The 24,630-nt window shown below is 45.2% G+C and overlaps 1 protein-coding gene across 6 annotated transcripts in view; it reads right to left on the reverse strand.

Annotated features, from left to right (window-relative positions):
* The window catches only part of RXRB (retinoid X receptor beta), a 1,081,557-nt gene that overhangs the window by 604,843 nt on the left and 452,084 nt on the right, over positions 1–24,630 (reverse strand). For all 6 annotated transcript variants that reach the window (XM_044083573.1, XM_044083570.1, XM_044083567.1 and 3 more), the window contains one exon: positions 14,872–15,051. In XM_044083573.1, coding sequence (XP_043939508.1) covers positions 14,872–15,051 — 180 coding nt within the window. The remainder of the gene's footprint in view (positions 1–14,871; positions 15,052–24,630) is intronic.

Here is a 24,630-nt window from a genome sequence, read left to right on the forward strand (position 1 = left end):
GAGCCAACCTCCATAGTATTTCCTTTTTTAGGCAGGGAAGAAGGGGGCACAGTGTGCTCCAGAGGCTGGGTTGTGTTGCTTCCAGATTGACCAAAGGTATCACTGTAGCTTTCTCATGTGCAATCTTGCTAAAGGAAGCATGGGTATGGTGGCTGCCATGTAGTCCAGAAGTTTGAGGTATTGCCTTGCACTCAACACTGTGGAGTAAAGGACCAGGGGAAGATGTTCGGTCAAGGAACTCACTTCTGGTGGGGGTAGGTATGCCTCCATGAGATCTGAGTGGATCCTGCACCCAAGGAATACAATGTCTTGTGTTGGTTGAAGATGGGATTTGGGTAGGTTTACCTGAAATCCCAGTGATTTAAGGAGGGTCACCACAAACTGGATGTGCCCTTGGATGGTTTCTTGGCTGGCAGCCTGGATCAGCATGTCGCCCAGGTATGGGAATATCTGTATTCCCTTTGTCCTGCAGTAAGCCACCACAGGTGCCAAGAATTTGGTGAAGACTCTGGGTACAATGGAGAGTCCAAAGGGCAAGGCAGAGAATTGCAAGTGAGAGGAACCCACCAAGAATCTCAAGCATTTCCTGTGGGGGTCTTGACAGGGATGTGGAGGTAATCAACCTTTATATCTAGTATCCAGGAGTCCTTGTGGAATGAGAGGGAAAAGACCCGACAGAGTCAGCATTCTGAAGGCAGGGACCGTTAGAAAAAGGTTGAGATAGGAGAGGTCTAGAATGGGTCTCCAGGGTCTGTCATTCCTGGGGACCAGAAAGAGCCTTGAGTAGAATCCTCTTCCTTTTGCAGTAGAGGGGACTGTCTCTATGGTACCCTGATCTAACAGGGTCTGGACTACTGGTCGCAAGAGGTGCAGCTGCTGAGCAGGTGTTTGAAGTATGTCTCACCCTATGGGAGAGGAGATCCAGGACATAAACTAATCATTTTGAAGTATGGACAGGACCCACTTGTCTGAGGTGAGATGGGTCCAAACAGGGAGACAGTGAGAGAGGCGAGCGGACAGTGGTGCAGAAGGAAGGGGAGGAGGCAGGGGTGGCATGTAATCCGCTGCTACCTGCCCTGTCCTGAAAGGGAATCCTCTGGCTAGAGGGAGGAGATGCTCTAGCTGGATGGGGTTGTTTCCTTGTGGGCTTACGAGGCCTTAAAGGAGGAGCAAGGCGGAAGTGTTTTCTAATTAACTGGGTTTTGGCTGGATAGTTTCTGTGAAACTTAGGGAAAGGTGAAACCAGTAAATGTTTCAGGTCCTGCATTTCTTTTCCCTTTTGTTACAGGGATTTGAAAAGGTCTGCCACCTTAGAGCCAAACAGTGCAGCATTATCCAAAGGAGCATCATTGAGCTTTGCCGTGAAATCATCTGGCAGAGGTTGTAGGCAAAGCCAACAGTATCTGCGTAAAGCAGATGCTAATGCTGCTAACCTGGCAGAGGATTCAGCAGCATTGTAGCTACACTTCATAGAGTGTCTGGTGACCTCGGAGGAAAGGACCAGGAGAGAGGACAGTGATGCTTTGGCAGGGGAGTCTGGAATACCTACCAGGTGTTTGCTGGCAGATTCTAAGAGGGACAAGGTATACTTCGCCATGTGGGTCTGGTAGTTTGTAGTTCTGAAGGCCAAGGTATATATTTTTTCCCAACCTTTCCACTGTCTTGCTGTCTTTGTCAGCTGGGAGAATGGTGGTAGTAGGTAGGTGTTTGGAAGCTTTGTCCGTAGAGAATGATACAGCAGCAGGATCAGCTGGTGGGCACTTAAGCAGATGCTTAGCAGTGTCATGCACCTTATACAGCCTGTCTTCACTGCGTGGGGCAGGAGGCTGGGAGTCAGGGTTCAGAGATGCTGAGGAAAAGGCATCTAAAAAGGCAGGCAGGATAGGAACAGCAGCAGATGGGCTAGGGGTTTCCATTTGAAAGAGGTCGTAGTACCTCTTCTGTACCTCAGTCATTTCTGAGGATTCCCATTTTAAGTGATCCTTCATCCTGCTTACTGTCTCAGTAAAGGTCAAGCCTTCACTTGGGGAGTCCGGGTCCACTAACTCTTCCTCTGGGGATCAATATCCCAAGGAGGAGGATAGTTGTGAGGTGTACGAAAGAGATTCTTCAGCAGAATCTGAAAGAACTTCCTCTCCCCTAGTCACTGTGTCAGTAGGCTGAGGCCCAGGGCAAAGGAGAGGAGGACAGGTGGAACCAGTAACAGCAGTGGTAGGCCCCCAGTGTCAAAGGCACTGAAAAGGCTTTGACTGAAAGCCTGCCAATCAGGCATGCTTTCTGTAGCGGGAGAAATGTGCTTCGTCTTTTCTCTTCTTTTAAGAGGGCCTGTGGAAGTCTGCTAGAAACCGGAGATTGTAATGGCTCGGACGGCTCAGACGGTTCCTCAGAAAACACAGGTTCCCCCTGGCGTCAGACTCTTGTGCCAGAATAGCCTCTGGGGACATGCTCCTGTTAAGGATAGTGCTGCATCCTGAGAGGTACCCGCGATCTCTGAAGTAGCGGATCCGGGTCCAGATCCAGAAACCATGCCTATTGTAGGCCACAGGTTGGGGATCGGCTGGAAGAGGCTCAGCAGTAGACAGTACAGTTGTGTACACTTACCATAAATGTAGATGTTCGAGTGTATTCACTGTTGCAGTCATTACATTTGGGTAATCTGCTTGCAGGTAGCCCTCAGTCGACCTGATTAACACAGTCTAAGGTCCTGCGTCGGTTGCTGTCCCTTCTTCCATGACGTCAGGTCGTCAGGGGTATAAAACATGCAGCCGACGCCATTACATCAGTTTTTCTTGCCCCGGATGTCAGATGCCCCCTAATGGGAAGCAAGTAAACATAAAAACACAAAGGTGTACCTCCAACAAAAAAGCAAATACACCAAAAAGGCTTTTAAGCATAGTAAAGGAAAGTAGAGCTATAGCCAAAAGAAGTTGGGGGCAGGAGGGAGGGTAACCAGGACTGCAACAGTGAATACACTTGAACATCTACATTTATGGTAAGTGTAAACTACTGTACTATGTTCTTCGTGTTTCACTGTTGCAGTCATTACATTTGGGTAGATTCCCAAAGCTATGGTGGGAGGAGGAGCTTAGATAGCATTAGGGACAGCTATAAGGCCCTGCAAGACTGCAGTGGCAAAGCAAGTCCGGATTTAGAGAAAATTGGCAAATGATAAAGCTTAGTGAAAGTATGTACAGAACTCCAGGTAGCAGCTTCTAGGATGGCCCTGGTAGGAACACCTCTGAGAAAGGCTGTAGAAGTAGATGCAGCCCTGGTGGAGTGAGGTCTGATCCCCTGGGGGGTAGGTTTTCCATGGTGCTTATAGCAGAAATTAATGCAATGGCTTATCCATTTAGAAATGGTTTGTTTTGAAATAGCCTTCCCCTCTGCCCCCGCAGCAAATGCTACAAGTAGTTGTTCAGATTTTCTTTCAGGTTTAGTCCTATCCAAGTATAATCTAAGTTGTCTGTGCACATCCAAGGAATGCAGAATCTGTTCCCCTTTGTTCCGTGGATTGGGAAAGAAGGTTGGCAAATGAATGGACTGATTAAGAGCCACACTGGATACCACCTTGGGCATGAAGGATGGATTGGTTCTGAGGGACACCCTGTCCGCATGAAAGATGATGAAAGGCTCCATGCCATAAGGGCCTGTAATTCAGATACCCTTCTAGCTGAAATGATTGCTAAAAGGAAAGCGGTTTTCCAAGAAAGAAATTTTTAAGTCTGCTGTAGCAGCTGGCTCGAAAGGAGGTAGAGTGAGTTTGTCCAATACAAAGTTATGGTCCCAGGCTGGGGTTGGAGCTCTCCTGGGTGGTCTCAAATTTTTTGTCCCTCTAAGGAACTGCTTGAGCTGTGGATGAGAGAAGAGGGGAGGTGCTGTGTTATAATGAGCTGAAATGGCTGAGGAGTGGATTTTAATGGAGGAAAAAGACAGGCCCTTGTGAAGCATATCAGTTAAGTATTGTAAAATCTGAGGTAAATTGGGAGCTGCTGTGCTCATCCCTTGAGATTGGTTCCAGGCACAGAATCTTTTCCATTTTTCAGCATAAGATTTTCTAGTACTAGGCCTCCTTGCCTCTAAGATGACATCCATCACAGATTTGCTGAGGGATGGTAAGGGAGAGTTTAAGTAATTAGCCAGGCCGCAAGGTTCAGTGTTGGAAGCTGAGGGTGCAGAATCTGGTTCTCCTGCTGAGACAACAGGGAAGGAGTCTGAGGCAGGTGCCATGGAGATAACCGTGACACACTGTGCAGGAGGGGCTACCAGTGCTGGCGCGGCCAGTCTGGAGCAATCAAAATCATCCTTGGTTTGTCCTGTTTGACTTTTAGTAGTACTTTGGAGAGCAGAGGCAGCAGGGGGAAGGCATAGACTGATGGGTTTTTCCAGCTGAAGTACACAGCATCCACTTTCCAGACTTGGTTGTGGGGAGTCCTTGTGCAAAATTTGGCAAACAGGTCTATATCTGGGCTCCCCCATTTGCTTGTCAACATGTTGAAAATCCTTTGTTCCAGTTTCCATTTGTGTGGGTCCATGAGGTTTCTGCTTAGTGCGTATGCCATTGTATTTAATTTTCCTGGCAGGAACTGAGCTTGTAGGTGCACTTGGTAGCGCAAGGCTGTGTTCCACAATGCCATGGCTAGTCTGCAGAGGGGGGTAAGAATGTGTACCCCCCTGCTTGTTTATGTACCACATAACTGTGGTGTTGTCCCGTCTTTACCATAAGTTGTCCTGGAAGAATGTACTCCTTGAAGGCTGTCAGAGCATTCTGTACAGCTAACATTTCTTTCTGATTGATATGCAGATGCATTTGCCTTGGGTTCCATTTGCCCTGAATGCACTTCCCTACCAGGTGAGCCCCCCCATGAATAGTCTGATGCATCTGTTGTTAGGGTTTGGGCGGCAGGGGGCGGTGTGAAAAGTAGTCCCTTGTTTTGGTGGCGGGCCTCTGCCCACCAAAGGAACTCTAGGCGTAGGCAAGTTATGATAGGAATCATTGTTTCTAGGCTGTGAGAATGTTGACTCCATAAACTTTTTAAGTACCACTGAAGTTTCCTCATATGCAGTCTTGCATATGGAATTAGAAGAATGCAGGAGGCCATGAATCCCAAGGCTTGCAGTATTTGTCTTGCAGATAAGCAGGGTCTTTGTGGCCACTTGTTTGAAGTTGGTTGTCAAATTAATTTGCTTTTCTGGTGTGAGGTAAACCATCTGGGAAGTTGTATTCAAGCTTGCTCCCAGGAATGTAATTTGTTGACAGGGTACCAGTTGTGATTTCTTTTCATTTATGGTGTACCCCAGACAAGTTAGTACCCTTTTTACAAAGGCCAGATGATTCAAAAGTATGTCCTGGCTTTCTGGCTGAATTAGACAATCGTCCATATATGGGTATATTTGAATACTTCTTTGCCTGCAAAATGCAATAACTGGAGCTAGGTACTTTGTGAATACCCTCGGTGCAGTAGATAAGCCAAAGGGTAGTGCACAGAACTGATAGTGCGTGTAGCCTGCTTTGAAGTGTAGGTATCGTCTGCAAGATTCCCTGATTGGGATCTGCAGGTATGCTTCTTTTAAATCTAGTGTTGCCAACCAGGCGCCTTTGCCTAGAACAGGAAGTAATTGGTGAAGAGTCAGCATCTTGAATTTTGGAATCTCCAGAAAGGTGTTTAAAGTAGACAGGTCCAGGATAGGACGCCATGATTTGTCTTTTCTGGGTACCAGGAAAAGTCTTGAGTAGAAACCTTGTCCCTTTTCCTCTTCTGGTACCAGATAAGTAGCCCCCATTTGGGGGTAGGTCCGGCCACCCATTTGGCATTGGCAACGTGTGGAAGTGAAATCTGTATCCCTGGGACACTATACTTAAAACACATTCGTCCTGGGTAATGATTTCACAGTTCTTTGCATGAAGAGCAATCTTTCACCCCAAAGGGGCAGTCAGAAGATAAAGTGCTTGGAAATTTTAAAAGGAAGTCATTGAGAGTGTTTACCATATGGGGGGAGTCTTATTATTCCCAGACTTGGAAGTGGAGACCCCCCCCCACTGCTTAGTTCTGAGTGTCCCCTGGGACTGAAACCTGGGTTTTTTGCTGTGTCTGGGTTTGGCTTGAGAAGACCTGGAAGGGGCTGGAAAGGACCAATTCTTAGAAGGCCAGTGCCTACTAAATCTAGGAGTCTGAACTTGTAAAAAAATCTTTAACAGTTTGCATAGATTTAGCTTTATCTTCCATCTTTCTAAGAACTTCTTCAGCCTTGTTGCCAAACAGGTGGTCCTGATTTAAAGGAGTAGCCAACAATTTAGCTTTAACATGATCAGGCAAAGATTGCTCCTTAAGCCAAGCATGCCTTCTAAGCACAGACACAGTAACAGCAGCCCTGCAAGAGGCCTCTAATGAATCAAAACCACATTGCAAAGTATGTTTTCCAACTTGTTCAGCAGAATGCATTAAATCCTTTAAGTCTTTATTTTCCACACAGTCAGGAATCAACATCATTTTCTGTTTAAGCAGTCCAATAACATGTTGCTGATATTTTAACATATGAAATTGGCAGTTTAAAGCTCTAATGGCCAAGGTTGCTGATGTGTAAACCTTTTTACCCCATCTATCCAGCGCCCTGGAGTCTCTATAAGAAGGGGTAGGACTTTTAGCAATAGAAGCCTTAATGGCCTTGGGCCCCTGTGAAATGGTCTCTGGATCTGCAATAGGATTTTTGAAAAGGAACTTGTGGGACTCAGGGACTCTGTAGTATCTGTCAGGTTTATTGGCAGCAGGAGGCAGGGAATCAGGGGCCAAACTGGATTCCCAGAAAACATCATCAACAATGTCTAGTACAGGAGGAATAGCTAAAGACCTATGCTGAGGTAGGAGAAGGAAATCCCCAAGCCTCTTTTTTCAATCAGAAAATTCCTGGCTTTCCCAGTGAAAATGCTCCCTTAAGAGTATGTAAGGTTTCCCCCAAAAGAAAAATCCTCAAGAGGGGGAAGCAGAGGGAATACAGTCCTCTGCATCAGAATCCTCATAAGTAGGTAAGGACAAAATCCAGGTCGTCAGAAGAAACAGAATCCTGATCAGAAGATTCATAATCAAGCTCAGCCCTAGGCCTCTTAGCATATTCTACTGCAGTAAAAAAAAAAAAAAAAAACAGATACAATGTAGTGGTCATAAAAAACGTACTTAGATGGCTTATACATTTTAGGCATTGACTGAGCAACAAGTGAAGAGTGTGAGCATCAAGAACTGATGACTTTAACAAAGTACATACATTTTAATCCAACTAAAAGAACCTCAAAACAAGCTGGGGGGTATACCTTCCATGAGTATGAGCCTTGCAAAGGAATCTGAAAGGATGTACTAGACAGGAAAGGATGAAAGCTGGATAATGCAGATAAAAATGAGCAAGACCTGCGGGGCTGTAATGACAAACTGGCAGAGTGTAAAATGGAGCAGAAAGTACAGTTGTGTACCTACCATAAATGTAGATGGTAGAGTGTATTCACTGTTGCAGTCATTACACTTGGGTTATCCTGCTGGAAGGCTACCCGCAGTCGGCCTGAATTCCAAAGTCCTGGTCCGGCATCAGTTGCTGTCGCCTCATCCCTGACGTCAGTGCGCCAGGGGTATATAAGATGCAGCCGACGCCATTTTCTTCAGCTTTTCTTGCCCCAGATGTCAGGTGCCCCCAAAAGGGTAGGCTAAAAACACTGCTTATAAAAAGCATGCACTAAAATAAACAATACCTTCATCTACAAGCAAATACACCACATAGGTTGTATAAAATAGAGAAGTACAGATAAGTCCCAGCAAAGAAAGGGGGATGGTGGGTGGGTAATTTGATCTGCAACAGTGAATACACTCTAACATCTACATTTATGGCAGGTACACAACTGTACTATGTTCGTCGTGTTTCACTGTTGCAGTCATTACACTTGGGTTGAATCCCAAAGCTGAGGTTGGGCGGCTGGATCTAAACAGAATTAGGAGTGGCTATGAGGCCCTGCAGAACTGCAGTGGCAAAGCCTGCTCTGGATTTAGAGTAAAGAGGTAAGTGGTAGTGCTTGGTAAAAGTGTGCACTGAACTCCATGTTACAGCCTCCAAAATGTCCTTGGTTGGTACTCCTCTGAGAAAAGCTGCTGATGTGGCTGCTGCCCTGGTAGAATGTGGCCTAATACCCTTAGGCACTGATATGCCATGTTGTGCATAGCAGAAACGAATGCAGTGTCCTATCCATTTTGAAATAGCAAATGCAAAGAATGCAGAAGTCTCTCCCCTTTATTCTGGAGATTTGGATAAAAAGTAGGCAAATGAATGGCTTGATTAAGAGCCACACTGGATACCACCTTTGGCATACATGTTGGGTTTGTCCTTAGAGAAACCCTATCCGGATGGAAAATGATAAAAGGTTCCACTGCCTGTAACTCTGAGATTCTTCTTGCTGAAGCTATTGCTAGGAGCAGAGCTGTTTTTCATGATAAGAATTTTATCTCGGCTGTATTGGCTGGCTCAAAAGGAGGCAGTGTGAGCTTTTCCAAGACAAAATTGAGGTCCCATGTAGGTATCGGTGCTCTCCTTGGGGGTCTTATGTTTTTGGCCCCTCTGAGGTACTGCCTTAGCAGTGGATTTGAAAAAAATAGGTGGTTCAGTATTGTAATGAGCTGAAAAGGCAGAGGCTTGGATCTTAATTGATGAGAAGGATAGGCCTTTATCCAGCATCTCAGTTAGGTATTGTGAAATCTGAGGAATATTTGGAACAAGCGGGTCAATTCCTTGTGCCTGATTCCAAGCACAGAATCTCTTCCATTTTTCGGCAAAAGATTTTCTGGTGCTGGGCCTCCTGGCTTCCAAAATAACATCCATAACTGCTTTAGAGAGAGATGTGTTCAGAGTGGTTATATTATTCGCCATGCAGCCAGATTTTAGGTTCTGAGTTGGCTGTGCAGGATCTGATTGTTTTGTTGGGACAGAAGATGAGGAATTTGAGGTAAAGTCCAGGCTGGGCCTTGAGACAAGCTCTTCAGGATTGGGTACCAGTGCTGGCGTGGCCAGTCTGGGGCAATCAGAATAATTTTTGGTTTCTCTTGTCTGACCCTTAGGAGTACCTTGGGGAGGATAGGCAGTGGAGAAAAGGCATATACTGTCAGGGTTTCCCAGCTGAATGAAAGAGCATCCACCTTCTATGCTTGTGTGTGATAAGTCCTTGTGCAGAATCTCTGTAGTTGGCAGTTGTGAGGGGAGGCAAATAGATCTATGTCTGGGCATCCCCATTTCCTTGTTATCATACTGAAGACTTGTGGATCTAGTTTCCACTCGTGAGGGTCCATGAGGTTTCTGCTTAGTTCGTCTGCCAGAGTATTTGTCTTTCCTGGCAGGAATTGTGCTTGCAGATGCACTTGATTGGCCAATGCTGTGTTCCACAAAGTCATGGCTTGCCTGCAGAGGGGGTAGGAATGTGTGCCCCCTTGCTTGTTTATGTACCACATGACTGTAGTATTGTCCATCCTTAGCAGTAGTTATCCTGGATGGAGTAGATCCTTGAAGGCTGTCAGGGCATTCTGTACAGCTAGCATCTCTTTCTGATTGATATGTAGATGCATTTGGCTTGCGGGCCACGTGCCGTGAATACATTTTCCTGCCATGTGTGCCCCCAGGAATAATCCGATGCATCTGTTAGAGTCTGCCTGGCTGTGGGTAAAATGAATGGCTGTCCCTTGTTGTGGTGGCAGGCCAGTGCCCCCCATCGAAACTCCTGTTGCAGGCAGGGAATGAGGGTGATTATGTTCCCAGGCTGTGGCAATGTTGAGTCCAAACACTTTTTAGGTACCATTGTAGCTTCCTCACATGCAGTCTTGCATATGGAATTAGCAGAATGCAGGATGCCATGAAGCCCAAAGCCTGCAGAATTTTTCTTGCAGAGAACTGGGTCTTTGTTGCAAACATTTTGAAGTAAGAAGTCAGTTGCCTTTGCTTGTCTGGTGTGAGAGAAGCCATCTGGGCAGTTGTATTTAAGCTTGCACACAGGAATATTATCTCTTGAGAGGGTACTAGTTTTGATTTCTTTTTGTTCACTGTGTACCCTAGGGAAATTAGTAATCTTTTTACAAATGGCAGATGCTTTAGTAGAATGTCATTGCTCTCTGCTTGAATAAGGCAGTCGTCCAAGTAGTAATATGTTTGAATTCCTCTTTGTCTGCAAAATGCAATTACTGGTGCCAAGCATTTTGTGAAGACCCTGGGCGCAGTAGATAAGCCAAAGGGCAGTGCAGAGAATTGGTAGTGCATTGAGCCAGCTATGAATCTGAGGTATCTTCTGCAAGATTGTCTGACTGAGACATGCAGGTATGCCTCTTTGAGGTCCAAAGTTACGAGCCAAGCCTTCTTGCCCAGCATGGGCAGAAGTTGCTGCAGTGTCAGCATTTTGAATTTTGGAATGTCCAGAAAAGTATTTAGAATAGACAGGTCCAGTATTGGTCTCCACGCTTTGTCCTTTCTGGGTACCAAGAAAAGCCTTGAGTAAAATCCTTGTCCCCGTTCTTGCTGTGGTACTCGCTGAATAGCCCTCATGTCCATGAGAGATGAAATTTGGTTTTGTGCCTCTGCCCATTGATTGTGTGGCAGGTCTGGCATACCTTTTGCTTTTGGAAGGGTGTGAAAGTGGAACCTGTAGCCCTGAGAAACAATATTCAGTACATATTTGTCTTGGGTGATCATGTGCCAATTTTGTGAGAAAAGTGCTACCTTTCCCCCTAAGGGTGCTGCCAAAAGAAAAAAAAAAGTGCTTGGCATTGGCAGTGGGAAGTCACTGTGACTGTTTTCTATATGGTTGTGATTTGTCTTCTCCGCTTTTGGAGGCAGAAGCACCTCATTGTTTAGGTCTGTATGAGCCTTGGGGCTAAGATCTGACACTAGGGTGTCTGTATCTGCCTCTTTGTGGCCTGACTGACACAGGAAAGGACCAATTTTTAGAAGGCCAGTTCCTGCTAAATCTGGGTGGTTGAACCTGCAAGAAATCCTTTACAGACTGCACAGATTTCGCTTTATCCTCCATTTTCTTTAACACCAAAACAAAGTATCATGCTGTATTGGAGCATCCAATAATTTTGCTTTAACATGACCAGGCAGAGTCTGTTACTTTAACCAAGCATGCCTTCGAATGACAGAGCCTGTAACTGCGGCCCTGCAAGAGGCCTCCAGTGAATCAAAACCACATTGCAAAGTATGCTTTCCCACTTGTTCAGCTGCATGCAATAAATCCTGCATTTCTTTGTTTTCAGGACATTCAGAGTTTGCCAGCATTTTCTGTTTAAGCAGAGACATTAGGTATTGCTGATTTTAAGCATATGAAACTGGCAATTTAAAGCCCTTACAGCTAAAGTAGCAGAGGTGTAAATTTTTTTCCCCATCTGTCCAGTGCTCTAGAATCCCTGTCATAGAGAACAGGGTTTTTTGTAGTGGAAGCCTTGACCCCTTTGGGACCCTGAGATATAATTTCTGGGTCAGCAGCAGGGTTTTTATTGATAAATGTATGTGAATCTGGAACCCTGTAGTACCTATCTGGCTTAACTGGTGCAGGGGGTAAAGAATCAGGGGACAGGCTGGACTCTGAAAATACATCATCTACAATGTCCAGTACAGGTGGAATAGCAAGAGGTCTATGTTGAGGCAATAAAAAAATCTCTGAACCTTTTCTTGGATTCTGAATAATCTTTGCTCTCCCAGTGGAAGTGTTCCCTCATGGTGTGCAGGGTTTCCCCAAAAGAATAGTCCTCAGGAGGAGAGGCTGAAGGGATAGATTCTTCAGCATCAGAGTCCTCATAGGGAGGAAGAGAGTATCCCTGTTCTGAAGAGGAATCAGATTAAATGGAAACCTGATAAGAGGAATCATAGTCAGTGTCTTGCCTAGGCCTTTTATCAGGAGGGGGATGGGAACCCCCGATCAAAGTAATTAGGTCTTCGGCCATTTTAAGCATCTTTTTCTTAGGCATGGATGACTGTGCAGGAGAATGCTGTACTTGTTTCTTTGTCTTTAAATGTGTTTTAGACTTTGTCTTGGATGCTGAAGTTGGCTTGATGGAAAGCTGTGTAGGTCTGAAAACACCCTCAGAAGCCGATGCCTGCTCAGCGGCTCTGGACCCATCTGAGGGATTAGATTCTGTAGGCCCAATACCTTGAGTTTCCAGAGGCCTAGTTGTCTCCACGTGTGAGTCGGAGGTGGCCTGTGGCTCTGAGGTAGCGGGTGTCAGGGGCTGCGAAAGCGCCTCACTGAGAACTGGCGAACCGGCAACTGGCCTAGAAGAAGCTTCGTCATCAGTTTTGGACCTCGGATGCCTGTCCTTTTCTTTTTCCTTGCGCTTTTTATGAACTCCGGTCGTCGGCTGTTCCAACGGAATTACATAGTTAAACCTTCGGCCAAAGTAACGAAATGCAAAATTGTACCGACGCTTAATAGTGCGTTGGTTAAATCTAGCACAAAACCAACAACTAGCAACGTCGTGGTCAGGGCCTAGGGCAAGGAATACAGTAAGAATGGAAATCCTTATGAGGCATTTGCTTCCCACAAGAAATACAATTATTAATTTTTACTGACATCAGTCTGGAGCAAGAAAAAGGTTTCCCCAATGGGGTACTTAGCTTTATTGAAGACTTCGGATCTGAAATTCAAATTTGAAAATCTCAGGAGTCGGCCGACCGGCACTTGCGAACTGCTTTTTCTTCGAGCACCGCGTGGCAAGAAAGACTGAAGAAAATGACGTCGGCTGCATCTTATATACCCCTGGCGCACTGACGTCAGGGATGAGGCGACAGCAACCGATGCCAGACCAGGATTTTGGAATTCAGGCCGACTGCAGGTAGCCTGCCAGCAGGATAACCCAAGTGTACTGACTGCAACAGTGAAACACGATGAACATCATGGATGACAGGATCAGTAGCACAATGTACTGGCCACAGGTGTATGTGCCCACAAACTGTGGGTATAGACATCCACTGTGGTGGGAATATTAGAAGACAAAATTTTAGAAGCTACCAACTGTAGAACTGCTCTGAATTCAGATCCTGTTATGCTAAAGGATCCCAAGAGAAGAACAGCAGATCCCACAAACCTAGCATAGATACCTGTGAAGTACATCAAGGAGGAAAGTACAGTTGTGTCAAAGCTTACCATAACACTAGATGTGTCCTTCTCTTCACTGTTGCGATATTGTTTACTAAAGGGATTCTAGGAGTAGCCCATTGCCCAGCCAGTATACCAAAGCCTTAGGATTTTATAGTTGCTGTACGTTAACACATATGCTCTCCACTCAAGATGTAGGGCATAAAGGTGACGTACACATGTACTACCTCAGAACTGAACAGCGCCAGGAGGAACAACAATCCTAGGAAGCAGGAGGAACATGTGTACCCAGAAGGAGAAAAAAGTAGAACAGGAGGGAGTGAACTCCAACAATGAAAAGGACATCTAGTGTTATGGTAAGATTTTACACAACTGTACTATGTCCTTCCATATCACTGTTGCCGTATTCTTTACTAAACAGAGTACAAAACCTAAAGAGGAAATGTGGGAGGAGGAAGGCCCAGAAGAGCCTTCAAGAAACCCATGCAGGATAGCACTGGCGACACCAGTTCTTGCTGTGAAAACATCCAATTTGTAATGTCTAGTAAAGGTATGGGCATATAGAATACTTTGTATGGTCGTAAGAAGCACCCAAACAGAAGAGACACTGCTCTTGCCCATCCTTGTGAGGAATCCACCTCCCACACTGACTCTTTCCCTTTCTGGATGATATGTAACCTCACAAAACTTAAAGTAAGAAAAAATCAGAAAAAAATCCCAACAGGACACTTACCTGAAAAACGGCACAGAACCAGCACAGAAGGAGCATTCAGACCAATGAACAATGCTGGTGTTCAGACTGGTGGCACAGAAGTTCTGAGGTATGTAAGTCTGTATGTCACCTTTATGCCTTACACCTTGAGCAAGGAGCAAAAGTGTGATGTACAACACCTATAAAATCCTAAGGGTTACATTGACTGAACAACGGGCTACTCATGGCAGGAAATTCCTTTAGTAAAGAATACTGCAGCAGTGATATGGAAGGAAATCAAACCAGTCAACAATGATATCACATCTGCAGAGAAACAAACAACGCATCAGACACAGAGTGGTACGCCATCTGTGGAACTAACAAGTTCTCTAAGAATGGCACTTTGTGCCAAGGCACCAATTTGCTGAGACAGGTTGCAGAGTTCAGGATTTTACCACGACTCAAGTATACAGTGATCTAGGAATTAGCATAATTATACTAAGCCCAGTGAAGCAAGAGGCTGTGTGGCAAACTAGCACCATCCCCCAAAAAGACGAAAAAGGCACAATGAAAAGCAAAAGTCACTATTTTTTGATTGGCTCGCTTTATAGCAAACCAACCTTTATAATCCGGACATGTCATCAAGTACATTAAGGCTGCCACATACAGAATAATATGGAGTACAATTTTGGGCTCACTGCAGGTGGTCCTAAGTGGGTGGGGAAAGGGTTCACATATACAGCCAAATTAAGCTTCACAAAAATAAGCAACAACCCCTTTGAATGTAATGTTTCAAATGACAGACTTAAGACAGTACAGTGTTTCAAGGTGGTTTGGGATGAAATCTGCATTCTCTACAAATCTGAAGAAAAACTGGAGGTAAAGTGACAACAAAGACAATGCAGCCTGGTTTTGCTGTCCTTTCCATTTACCCACTCATACTCACATACAAGTGCTTTACTATATGCTTCTAATATATGCATTCAGGAAATAACCTACACTCACTTATTCTTCACAGAATTCCATGAAAACATTTACCACAAGATATTCTCTGGTCACATGATCAGCCCTTTCTTACCTTCTCTTTTCATGCCCATTGCCAGACACTTCTGATAGCGACAGTACTGGCAACGGTTACGCTGGCGTTTGTCCACAGTGCAGTCTTTGTTGTCTCGACAAGTGTAGGTCAGATCTTTTCTGATGGTTCGTTTGAAGAAGCCCTTGCAACCTTCACAGCTGTACACCCCGTAGTGCTTCCCTAGAGGGGAAAAAGGGAAACATCAGTGTTTTTGCACCTGCACATTTTAAACAAAGTTGTAAACATCCAGTCTCTTCACAAAAGAAAATAATGATGATCAGTTACATGAGGCAAGCATGCCTTCCTATAGATACTAAAAATAAAAAAAAATAAATAAATTTTAAAAACTTTCTTGACAGCAACAGGCTCTAAGACAAGCTCTTATGGCATATATCTTACAAAACACTGTCCTACATCAAAATGCCTTCCTCAACAGCTTTACAGTCCACAGCATCGATCACCACAGAATACTATTTAGCAGTAAAATGATACTCCAGTGAATATACAGCTTTCACATAGGTACCCAGAACTACAGACATGTCTCAAAGGACACCATCCCAATAAGAGGCTGCAAAAGTGCCTCACCATATTGCATGCTCTCAGGGCTAGGAAGCCCTAAGACTGAATAAAAATCTCTAGTCTCCTGGTATTCCCTCTCTCAACAGTGTTTCTGAGTAACCTTGTGCTTTTATAAGCAGGGCATCCATGAAGACCTGGCTGATGCTATGACACTCCTGGAAAAAGCATCCAACTTTTTTATGCTGAAGACAATCCTGGATGACATTTAGCTTTCCACTTAATGGTCTTCTTATTGAACAAGGTAAAATGGGGACAAGAAATGATTGTGCTCCATCTCCAAATAAAAGCAGTGGAATTTGTTTTTCACACACAATGCAATTATTACTTTTAGTAAACTCTGACATTTGACATTTGAAAGTGTAGTTAAGCAGCATAGATTAGTGGTATGTAGAATGACGTTGGTGATCAAGAAGAGGAGGAGGAATGTGAAAGCTGTGCCAAGGATTAAATGGTGGAAGTTAAAAAAGGGTGATTGTGAAGTGGAGTTTAGGGAAGAGTTAAGACAGGCACTGGGAGGCAGTGGAGAGTTACCGAATAGCTGGGTAACTACAGCAGAACTAGTAAGGGTGACTGCTAGAAAGGTGCTTGGTGTGACATCTGGACAGAGGAAGGAGGACAAGGAGACCTGGTGGTGGAATGAGGAAGTACAGGAGAGTATACAGAGGAAGAGGCTGGCGAAGAAGAAGTGGGATTGTCAAAGAGATGAAGAAAGTAGACATGAGTATAAGGAGATGAGGCATGGCAAAGAGAGAGGTGGCAAAAGCTAAGGATAGGGCATATGGAGAGTTGTACGAGAGATTGGACACTAAAGAGGGAGAAAAGGACCTGTACCGATTAGCTAGACAGAGGGACAGAGCTGGGAAAGATGTGCAGCATGTAAGGGTGATAAAGGATAGTGAGGGAAAGGTACTCACAAGAGAGGAGAGTGTGTTGAGTAGATGGAAAGAGTATTTTGAGAGGCTGATGAATGAAGAGAATGAGAGAGAGAAGGTTGGATGATGTGGGGATAGTGAATCAGGAAGTGAAACAGATTAGCAAGGAGGAAGTAAGGGCAGCTATGAAGAGGATGAAGAATGGAAAGGCTGTTGGCCCAGATGACATACCAATGGAAGCATGGAGGTGCTTAGGAGAAATGGCAGTGGAATTTCTAACTAGATTGTTTAATGAAATTTTGGAAAGTCAGAGGATGCCTGAGGAGTGGAGAAAAGTGTTTTGGTACCTATCTTTAAGAATAAGGGTGATGTGCAGAGCTGCAGTAACTACAGAGGGATAAAACTGATTAGTCACAGCTTGAAGTTATGGGAAAGAGTAGTGGAAGCAAGGTTAAGAAGGGAGGTGATGATTAGTGATCAGCAGTATGGTTTCATGCCAGGAAAGAGCACTACAGATGCAATGTTTGCTCTGAGAGTGTTGATGGAGAAATACAGAGAAGGTCAGAAGGAGTTGCATTGTGTCTTTGTAGACTTGGAGAAAGCATATGACAGGGTGCCTAGAGAAGAGTTGTGGTATTGTATGAGGAAGTCGGGAGTGGCAGAGAAGTACGTAAGAGTGGTACAGGATATGTACGAGGGTAGTGTGACAGTGGTGAGGACTGCAGTGGGAGTGACAGATCCGTTTAAGGTGGAGGTGGGATTACATCAAGGATCAGCTCTGAGTCCTTTCTTATTTGCAGTGGTGATGGACAGGTTGACAGATGAGATCAGACAGGAGGCCCGTGGACTATGATGTTTGCAGATGACATTGTGATCTGTAGTGAGAGTAGGAATCAGGTTGAGGAGACTCTGGAGAGGTGGAGATATGCTCTAGAGAGCAGAGGAATGAGGGTCAGCAGGGCTAAGACAGAATATATGTGTGTAAATGAGAGGGAGGGTAGAGGAATGGTGAGGATGCAGGGAGTAGAGTTGGTAAAGGTGGACGAGTTTAAGTACTTGGGATCAACAGTTCAGAGTAATGGTGAATGTGGAAGAGAGGTGAAGAAGAGAGTACAGGCAGGGTGGAATGGGTGGAGAAGAGTGTCAGGAGTGATTTGTGACAGACGGGTATCCGTAAGAGTGAAAGGGAAGGTCTACAAGAGTGTAGTGAGACCAGCTATGTTATATGGGTTGGAGACAGTGGCATTGACAAAAAGGCAGGAGTCAGAGCTGGATGTGGCAGAGTTAAAGATGTTAAGATTTGCAATCGGTGTGACTAGGATGGACAGGATTAGGAATCGGTATATTAGAGGGTCAGCTCATGTTGGACAGTTTGGAGACAAAGCAAGAGAGACGAGATTGCGTTGGTTTGGACATGTGCTGAGGAGGGATGATGGGTATATTGGGAAAAGATGCTAAGGATGGAGCTGCCAGGTAAGAGGAATAGAGGAAGGCCTAAGATAAGGTTTATGGATGTGGTGAGAGAGGACATGCAGGCGGTTGGTGTGACAGAGCAAGATGCAGAGGATAGGAAGAAATGGAAAGAGATGATCCGCTGTGGCGACCCCTAACGGGAAAAGCCGAAAGAGAATGATGAGTAAACTCTGACATTTTGTGTCTTTGATCCCCAGAAAAAAAGAAGTCATGTTTTTACCATAACGTTCCAGCTGTGTTGTATATCGTACTCTATTCTTGACAGCTGGGTTACGGTTCCAATCCTCGGAACTGGTTCGAACTATATACAGCTCGCGCTAGCCAAAAACTCGTTCTAAGAGTCTACCCACAATGCCCCTTCTCTACATCACCTCATATCGAGTTTGTAGACTTACAGAAAAATAGAAGGTAACTAAACTAAAGGAAGAATCCCTGTCCAAGGTGCGTCCTAATAAGACACCTAGGACAAAGGTTCACTCCTCCAGGAACCTAGAGAAGGGGAAAGGAGGGTGGAATGCCAAGAATAGGTAAAGATCGACAACACAGATGGTACATTATGGTAAGAACATAACTTCTTTATCTGATGATGTCAATCTTTATCTATTCTTCACAGTTGGAACAGAGTCCCAAGCTACTTTACATCCTGGGTGGCCCTATGGAAGGATATTCCTAAGGACCACAGAACCAAAGGAGGTTCTCCCCTGAAGAACAAATCCAGTTTGCAATGAGTAATAAAAGTATGTGGAGTAGCCCACATTGCTGCTGTGCATATTTTACTCATTGAAGACTTAGAATGGTATACAGCTAAGTATGGCCATCGATCTGGTGGAATGTGCCTTCACTGGAAGGGGTAACTCGAGATGCTTTCTTTTATAAATGTAAGTAATACAATCTCTCAACCATTTTGACAAAGTAATCTTAGAAACAGATTTTCCCAAAGTTGTGCCAGAAAAGGATACAAATAACTCTTTTGATTTCCTAAATTCTTTAGTTCTGCTGAGGTAGAAACGTAATTGTCTGTGACCATCCAACAAGTGTAGGCAATATTCCCCTTTGTTGGAAAAATTGGGAAAGAAAACAGACAAGTCTATGGCTTGATTAATTTTGGACTATGAGACCATCTTCAGAAGAAAGGAAGGATTGGTACTGAGTGTAACTCTATCCTTATGGAAAATTAAGTAAGGTGGTTTTGAACACAAGGCTTGCAATTCAGACATTCTTCTTGCAGAGGTTATAGCTATGTGGAGAAGTGAACACCGAAGTTTCAAAACTTTGAGTGTTCTAATATCGACCTGAAAATATTGAAGAAACAGAAAACTGAATTTTTTCTTATGGAAAGAATTTGGTTGCCCGTTTCTGTTGCTTCGGTATTTTCAGCGATGCGGTGGACAGTTACGGGTCGGGTTCAGGTAAGTGTGCGATTGTGTGGAAGTGAGGGTTAGGTGAGTTAGGGTTAGGGTGCGGGTCACATAAGTGTGCGATTATGTAGACATGAGGGTTAGGGCAGGGTAGGTGAGTTAGGGTTAGGGTGCGGTGAGGTGACTGTGCGATAGTGACGGACCTTAGGGTTAGGGTTTGGGTTAAGGTAAGTGGATAGTTAGTTGTGTATGTATAGTTTAGCGTAGGGTTAGGTGTAAGAGTTTAGGTGTATGTGTGTGGACTGCGGTTTGTTTGGTGTGCTTGTGTTGTGTGTATGTGTTTTGGAACAGCAAATTTTTTCCCTAGGAAAAAATTTGCTGTTCCGTATGTTCGATGTTTTCAACTTTCGTTGAATAGGGTTCGATATTAGAACACTCGAAGTTTTGAAACTTCGGTGTTCTAATATAGACCCCACATGTCACCACTGGTTCAAAGGGGGTAAGTACCAGTGATTGCAGAACCACAGTCAGGTCCCATGAGGGTTGAGGACCTTTAAATGGAGGCTTTAATCGTACAGTTCCCTTGGGGAAGACCTTACATAGTCTATGTGAAATTAAAGGGAGATCTCCGAAGCCATTATGGAAATTAGAGATGGCAGCTAGAATGACCAACTGTGTAGGTGGAAGCTTCTTTAGCAAAAAGGATGGCCAGAAACTCTCAAACTTTTTCCACAGAAAACAAAAAAAAAGAGTAGAGGCCATTATCAGAAGCTCAGATTGAAAATCTCTTCCATTTACTAAGGTACAGCTTCCTAGTGGATGGTTTATGCGATGTCAGCAAAATTATTTTGCATAAACTATGTATAGTATATCATTACGCCTGGCAAACCAAGCAGTTAGCCTGAGACTTTGGAGAATGGGATGCACCAGTCCCCAAGGGTGAGACAGTAGGTCTGGAACCGGGTCCAGAATCCATGGACGGTGAACTAGATGAGGCCATAGGAAGGGAAATTTGGTCGAGGCCAATAGGGTGCAATGAGACCACTTTGCTTCTCAAACTGGCTGCTTTCTTGACAAAAAGTGGAATCAGAGGGAAGGCATAGAGGAGACCCAGGGGCCAATCGAGGAGAACAGTGTCGCTCGGGGACTCCCCCTGACGGGGGATTAGGGCAAAGTAGCTTCTGCAATTATTGTTTTGGGGTGATGCAAAAAGGTCGTAGCAAGGTTGGCCCCAACAATGAAAGATCCTCTTCACTATATTGGGATTGAGAGACCACTCGTGAGGCAGTAGAATGCATCTGCTTAGTTTGTCAGCTATCACGTTTGAACTCCCTGGGATGTGCGTTGCTATCAGAAAGCTGTTAGCGGCAATGGCCCATTGCCACACTCTTGAGGGCTTCTGGAGACAGGGAGTGGGAGTTGGTTCCCCCTTGCTTTTGTTGATGTACCAGACTACAGACATGTTGTCTGATTGGACTGCAAACTTTCGTTTAGGGATGACAGACTGAAATACTTGCAATGCTAATACCACTGCCCTCAACTCCAGCACACTGATATCTAGACTGGCCTCTATCAAGGACCAAATGCCTTGGACTGACATTCCTAGATAATACCCCTCCCACCCCATCTGGGAGGCACCCATGGTCACTATGGCCTTGGGTTGAGGAGGGACAAAGGGGCGGCCCAAAAGAATTTCTTCGGATTTCATCCACCAGGAAAGGTCCTTTTTGGAGCAACTGGTGATAAAAACGGGGTAGTTCATTGGATGGGATAGTATAGACCATTGATTCGCAAGAAGCCATTGAATTAACCTCATGTGGAATCTCACTAGCGAGACCAGAGTGACCGCTGATGCCATGGACCCCAACGCCTGAAGCACCAGTAAGGCTGGTACTTTGTCTGTGCATAGAATTGAATGTACTTGGGATTTTTCTCTTGTGTAATCTGTGAAGGGGAGGAAGGCTACAAATGAGAGGGTATTTAAATGAGCTCATAAGAATTCCATATCCTGAGAGGGAGTCAGTTGAGATTTCGTACGACGAACAACTGTATGGTGAATTCTGTTGTCTGAAGCAGCAGATGTCTGGTGGAAGCGGTGATGAGCCAGTTGTCTAAATATATAAACACCCGGAATCTGTGCTGTCTCAAGTGGGCTGTTACTGCTGCTATACACTTGGTGAACACCCAGGGGGCTGTGATGAGACCAAAGGGCAGCACTCTGAACTGAAAGTGACTGGCTCCTAGCCAAAAGTGGAGAAACGGTCCAGCATTTGTCTATCTTTATGTGGTAATATGCATCTTGAAGGTCTATCAAGCATATCCAATCATTTTCCTCTGGAAAGGGAATTATAGACTGAACCATGACCATTCGGAATTTGGACTGTTGAACAAATTTGTTTAGAATGCCGAGATCCAGAATAGGTCTCCAGTCCCCTGTCTTTTTTGGCACTAAAAAAAGACAGAGCAAAATCTGGATCCTATCTGGTCTGGTGGGAATTCTTGGAAGACTTTTTTCTAGCAGCTTTTGTATTTTTAAGGCTGCTTGGTCCCTCTGATTGCAAGGAGCATAGGGAAAACATGTCCAATTTCTTGGATAAAGAGTGAAGGGAATAAGGTAACCTCTGGTAATAATTCTCAGCACCCAGGCATCTGTGGTTATTTGTCGCCAGACTGTTGGGTGCAAAGAAAATCTTCCCGACTGCTTCCAGAGGTAAGCAATCATGCCTCCTTTCAGGACTGCTGATAGGGTTGGCCAGAGAAGAAATCTCTGGAACCCTGATTCTGCGGGCCACTCCTGCCTCTAGGATGGCGTCTTCCATTAGAGCTCCCCCCTCTGCCCCAAGGGGAGTCTCCACCATGTGTGTCCTGGAAAGGCCTCTGGGACTTTTTGAATCACATCTTCCCACTCCTCTGATTCCTAGAATAGGATCGTTGAAGAGCACAAAAATGTTTGCCCACTGCAGACAGGATCTTTCCCTCTTTCTCACATCTGGCTAGAGCTTCTTTAACTTTGCGGATGAACAAGGAAGAGCCATCAAAAGGAGCATTGATGAAGGATGACCTGAATGGCTGCGCAAACTCATACATGCACATCCAAGCGTGTCCTCGAACTAGCTGCAGCACCTGAATCGGCTGACCTGGTCGCCCCTTCGGCTACATGTGCAATGAGTCTCATGGACGAATTCGAAATAGACTCCAAGGTAGCCAACTGGGAGCCCACTTTTTTCTTGGGCCCCCCTCAGACATAGCTCCAGATAGGGTATATAGCTCCCTGATCAAATCTCTCTGAAGCCTACTGAAATGTGCCATAACATTCAAGGACCTAAGGGTGAAGGTCTATGATGCATAAACCCACTTTCTAAATCTGTCCATCGCCCTAGACTCCTGGTTAGGGGGGATGAACAGAGGAACTTTCCTCAGCTAGTTCTTTTTAGTCGCAGCCGCCACCACCATGGCATCTACTGCTAACCCTTTCAACCAGTGCTGGTGGTCCTCAGGAGCAGACAGTATTTTATCTGGTCTCCGGGCAATTGGTTCTATGGAATTAGGGGCCTTCAAAGCCTGCTGAGCAATCAACTTAATGAGATCGTCAGTGGGAGGAGTCACCCAGGAAGTAGATGGGTGAGCTCCAAAGGCTTGCAAGTACACAGACTCCTCAGAGGTAGGGATATTGGGCTTCCAGTTACCCCTTTGTTTAAGGATCTCTAGAATGTCTCCAAAGGAGACATCTTCCGGGGGGTGACTGGGGGAACCCTCCCCCATCATCAAAATCTGTGTCATCAGTGACTGACTCATCAGGGGACTCCAGGTGTTTCCTCTTACACAGCTTCTTCCACAGGGACTCTTCAGTGGGAATATCTGAAGAGGACTTGGAAGAAGGGTGATCTTTAGTCAGAATCTCTTGCATCACTGAAGCTCGCTGTCCTGGCACAGAGGTGGGTGGAAGTTCTGGGTAAGCAGGGGACATGGGATGAGACTCTGGTAACACAGCAGCCACCCAAGAACTTGTGGTGGCCAAAGCCTTCTCCATAGCCTGAAAGTCAGGCCCCCCTAAGGAGGGATGGGAGCCTAGAACACAGACAAACTCAGAAACAGGGTCACACCCTGACCCAAGAGACCCACCTCCAAAGCCGAAGGTGAGGAAAGACCCCAAGCCACAGTACTTCGAAAAGGTAAAGACGACTCTGAATAAAAAAGAGGAGTCAACTCAAACCCCCAGACCCGATGGTGGTGGCACGATCCCAGGCACCAGTCAGTTCCAAGGTACTTAGGGAGTCAGAGCCATGCCCAGAACTGAAGACAAGGATGCTGTCGGTGCTGGGGCCATAAGAACATGTGTGGTCAGAGTTGACAACTCTAATGCCTCCGGGGAGGTCAGAGGAGGATATATGCTGGAATGCTGGGGGAATACTCCCATGCTTCAGGTGGGAGGGGTGGGCTGAGAAGAAGTAGGAAGTCCCCTAGCTGCCAGACGCTGGTTCACCAACCTCACTATGTCTACTTTAGAAAGACACCTGAAGGAGTGAGCGGACAGTCTGGAGGGAGATTCTGGCCTTTCTATAAATGATTTATGAAGTTGACCCAGGAATAGGTCAATTGATGGGGAATATCTTGTCCTGGGTGCTTAGAAAGTTTCAGTCTTCAGCACCAAAGTAGGAGGTATAACCTGTGGAGTAGCAGGAGATGTCAGCACTGACGTGGAAACTAAGGAAGATGTGCCAACACCGGTGCTGTAGCCGTTGTCGATGGCACCAAAGTAGTAAGTGCCGAGGAATTAGTCCGTTCTGTAAGTGTTGGAATCTTTGTTTTGGTTACAAACAGGAACCAACAGATGGGTACTTATGTTTTTTAGATGTTGGTGCAGATGGAGACGTCGGCACCGAAACCGAACAACTGGCTTTGGAACCAGAGGCCTGAGGGGGCTTATCAGTCTTGGACAAAGCATCTTTAACGGGGGCTTTAAGAAGCCCTTTAAGTATGAGTTTATTACAATGTTCTACCCGGACCCTAGTACTGAAGTCCTGGCAGACAAAGCACTCTAAATTCAAATGAGGAGCACCCAAACAATAAACCCAAGAATCATGCCCATCAGAGTTAGGCATTTTTCTGCCGCACTCTTGGCACTGCTTAAATCTGGTGGCAGTCTTAGACTTTTCTACCATACTGGAAGAAAGGAAGGCAGAAACCCAGTCAAAAAGGTACACCACACACTCAAAGAATAAAAGGGGAAAAATTCTACCAACAATGGTAGGAATAATCACCAAATGGTAGTTAGGAAAGGAGAGAGGAGGAACTACCAACAATGGTAGAAGAGAAACACCAACCGGTATAGGGAATCACAGGAAAAAAAAACTCGCACAAGAAAGGTGGGTAGATAAAGGCTAAGAAATATTAACTAAGACAGTAAATAAGACAGAAGATAAATAAAGTACAGTTTTGTACCTACCATAAATGTAGATGTCCAACAGGTATGCATC

The sequence above is a fragment of the Protopterus annectens genome, chromosome 9.part0, assembly GCF_019279795.1.
Source record: "Protopterus annectens isolate FY-2018-M chromosome 9.part0, PAN1.0, whole genome shotgun sequence".
In the NCBI taxonomy this organism is placed as follows: Eukaryota; Metazoa; Chordata; order Ceratodontiformes; family Protopteridae; genus Protopterus; species Protopterus annectens.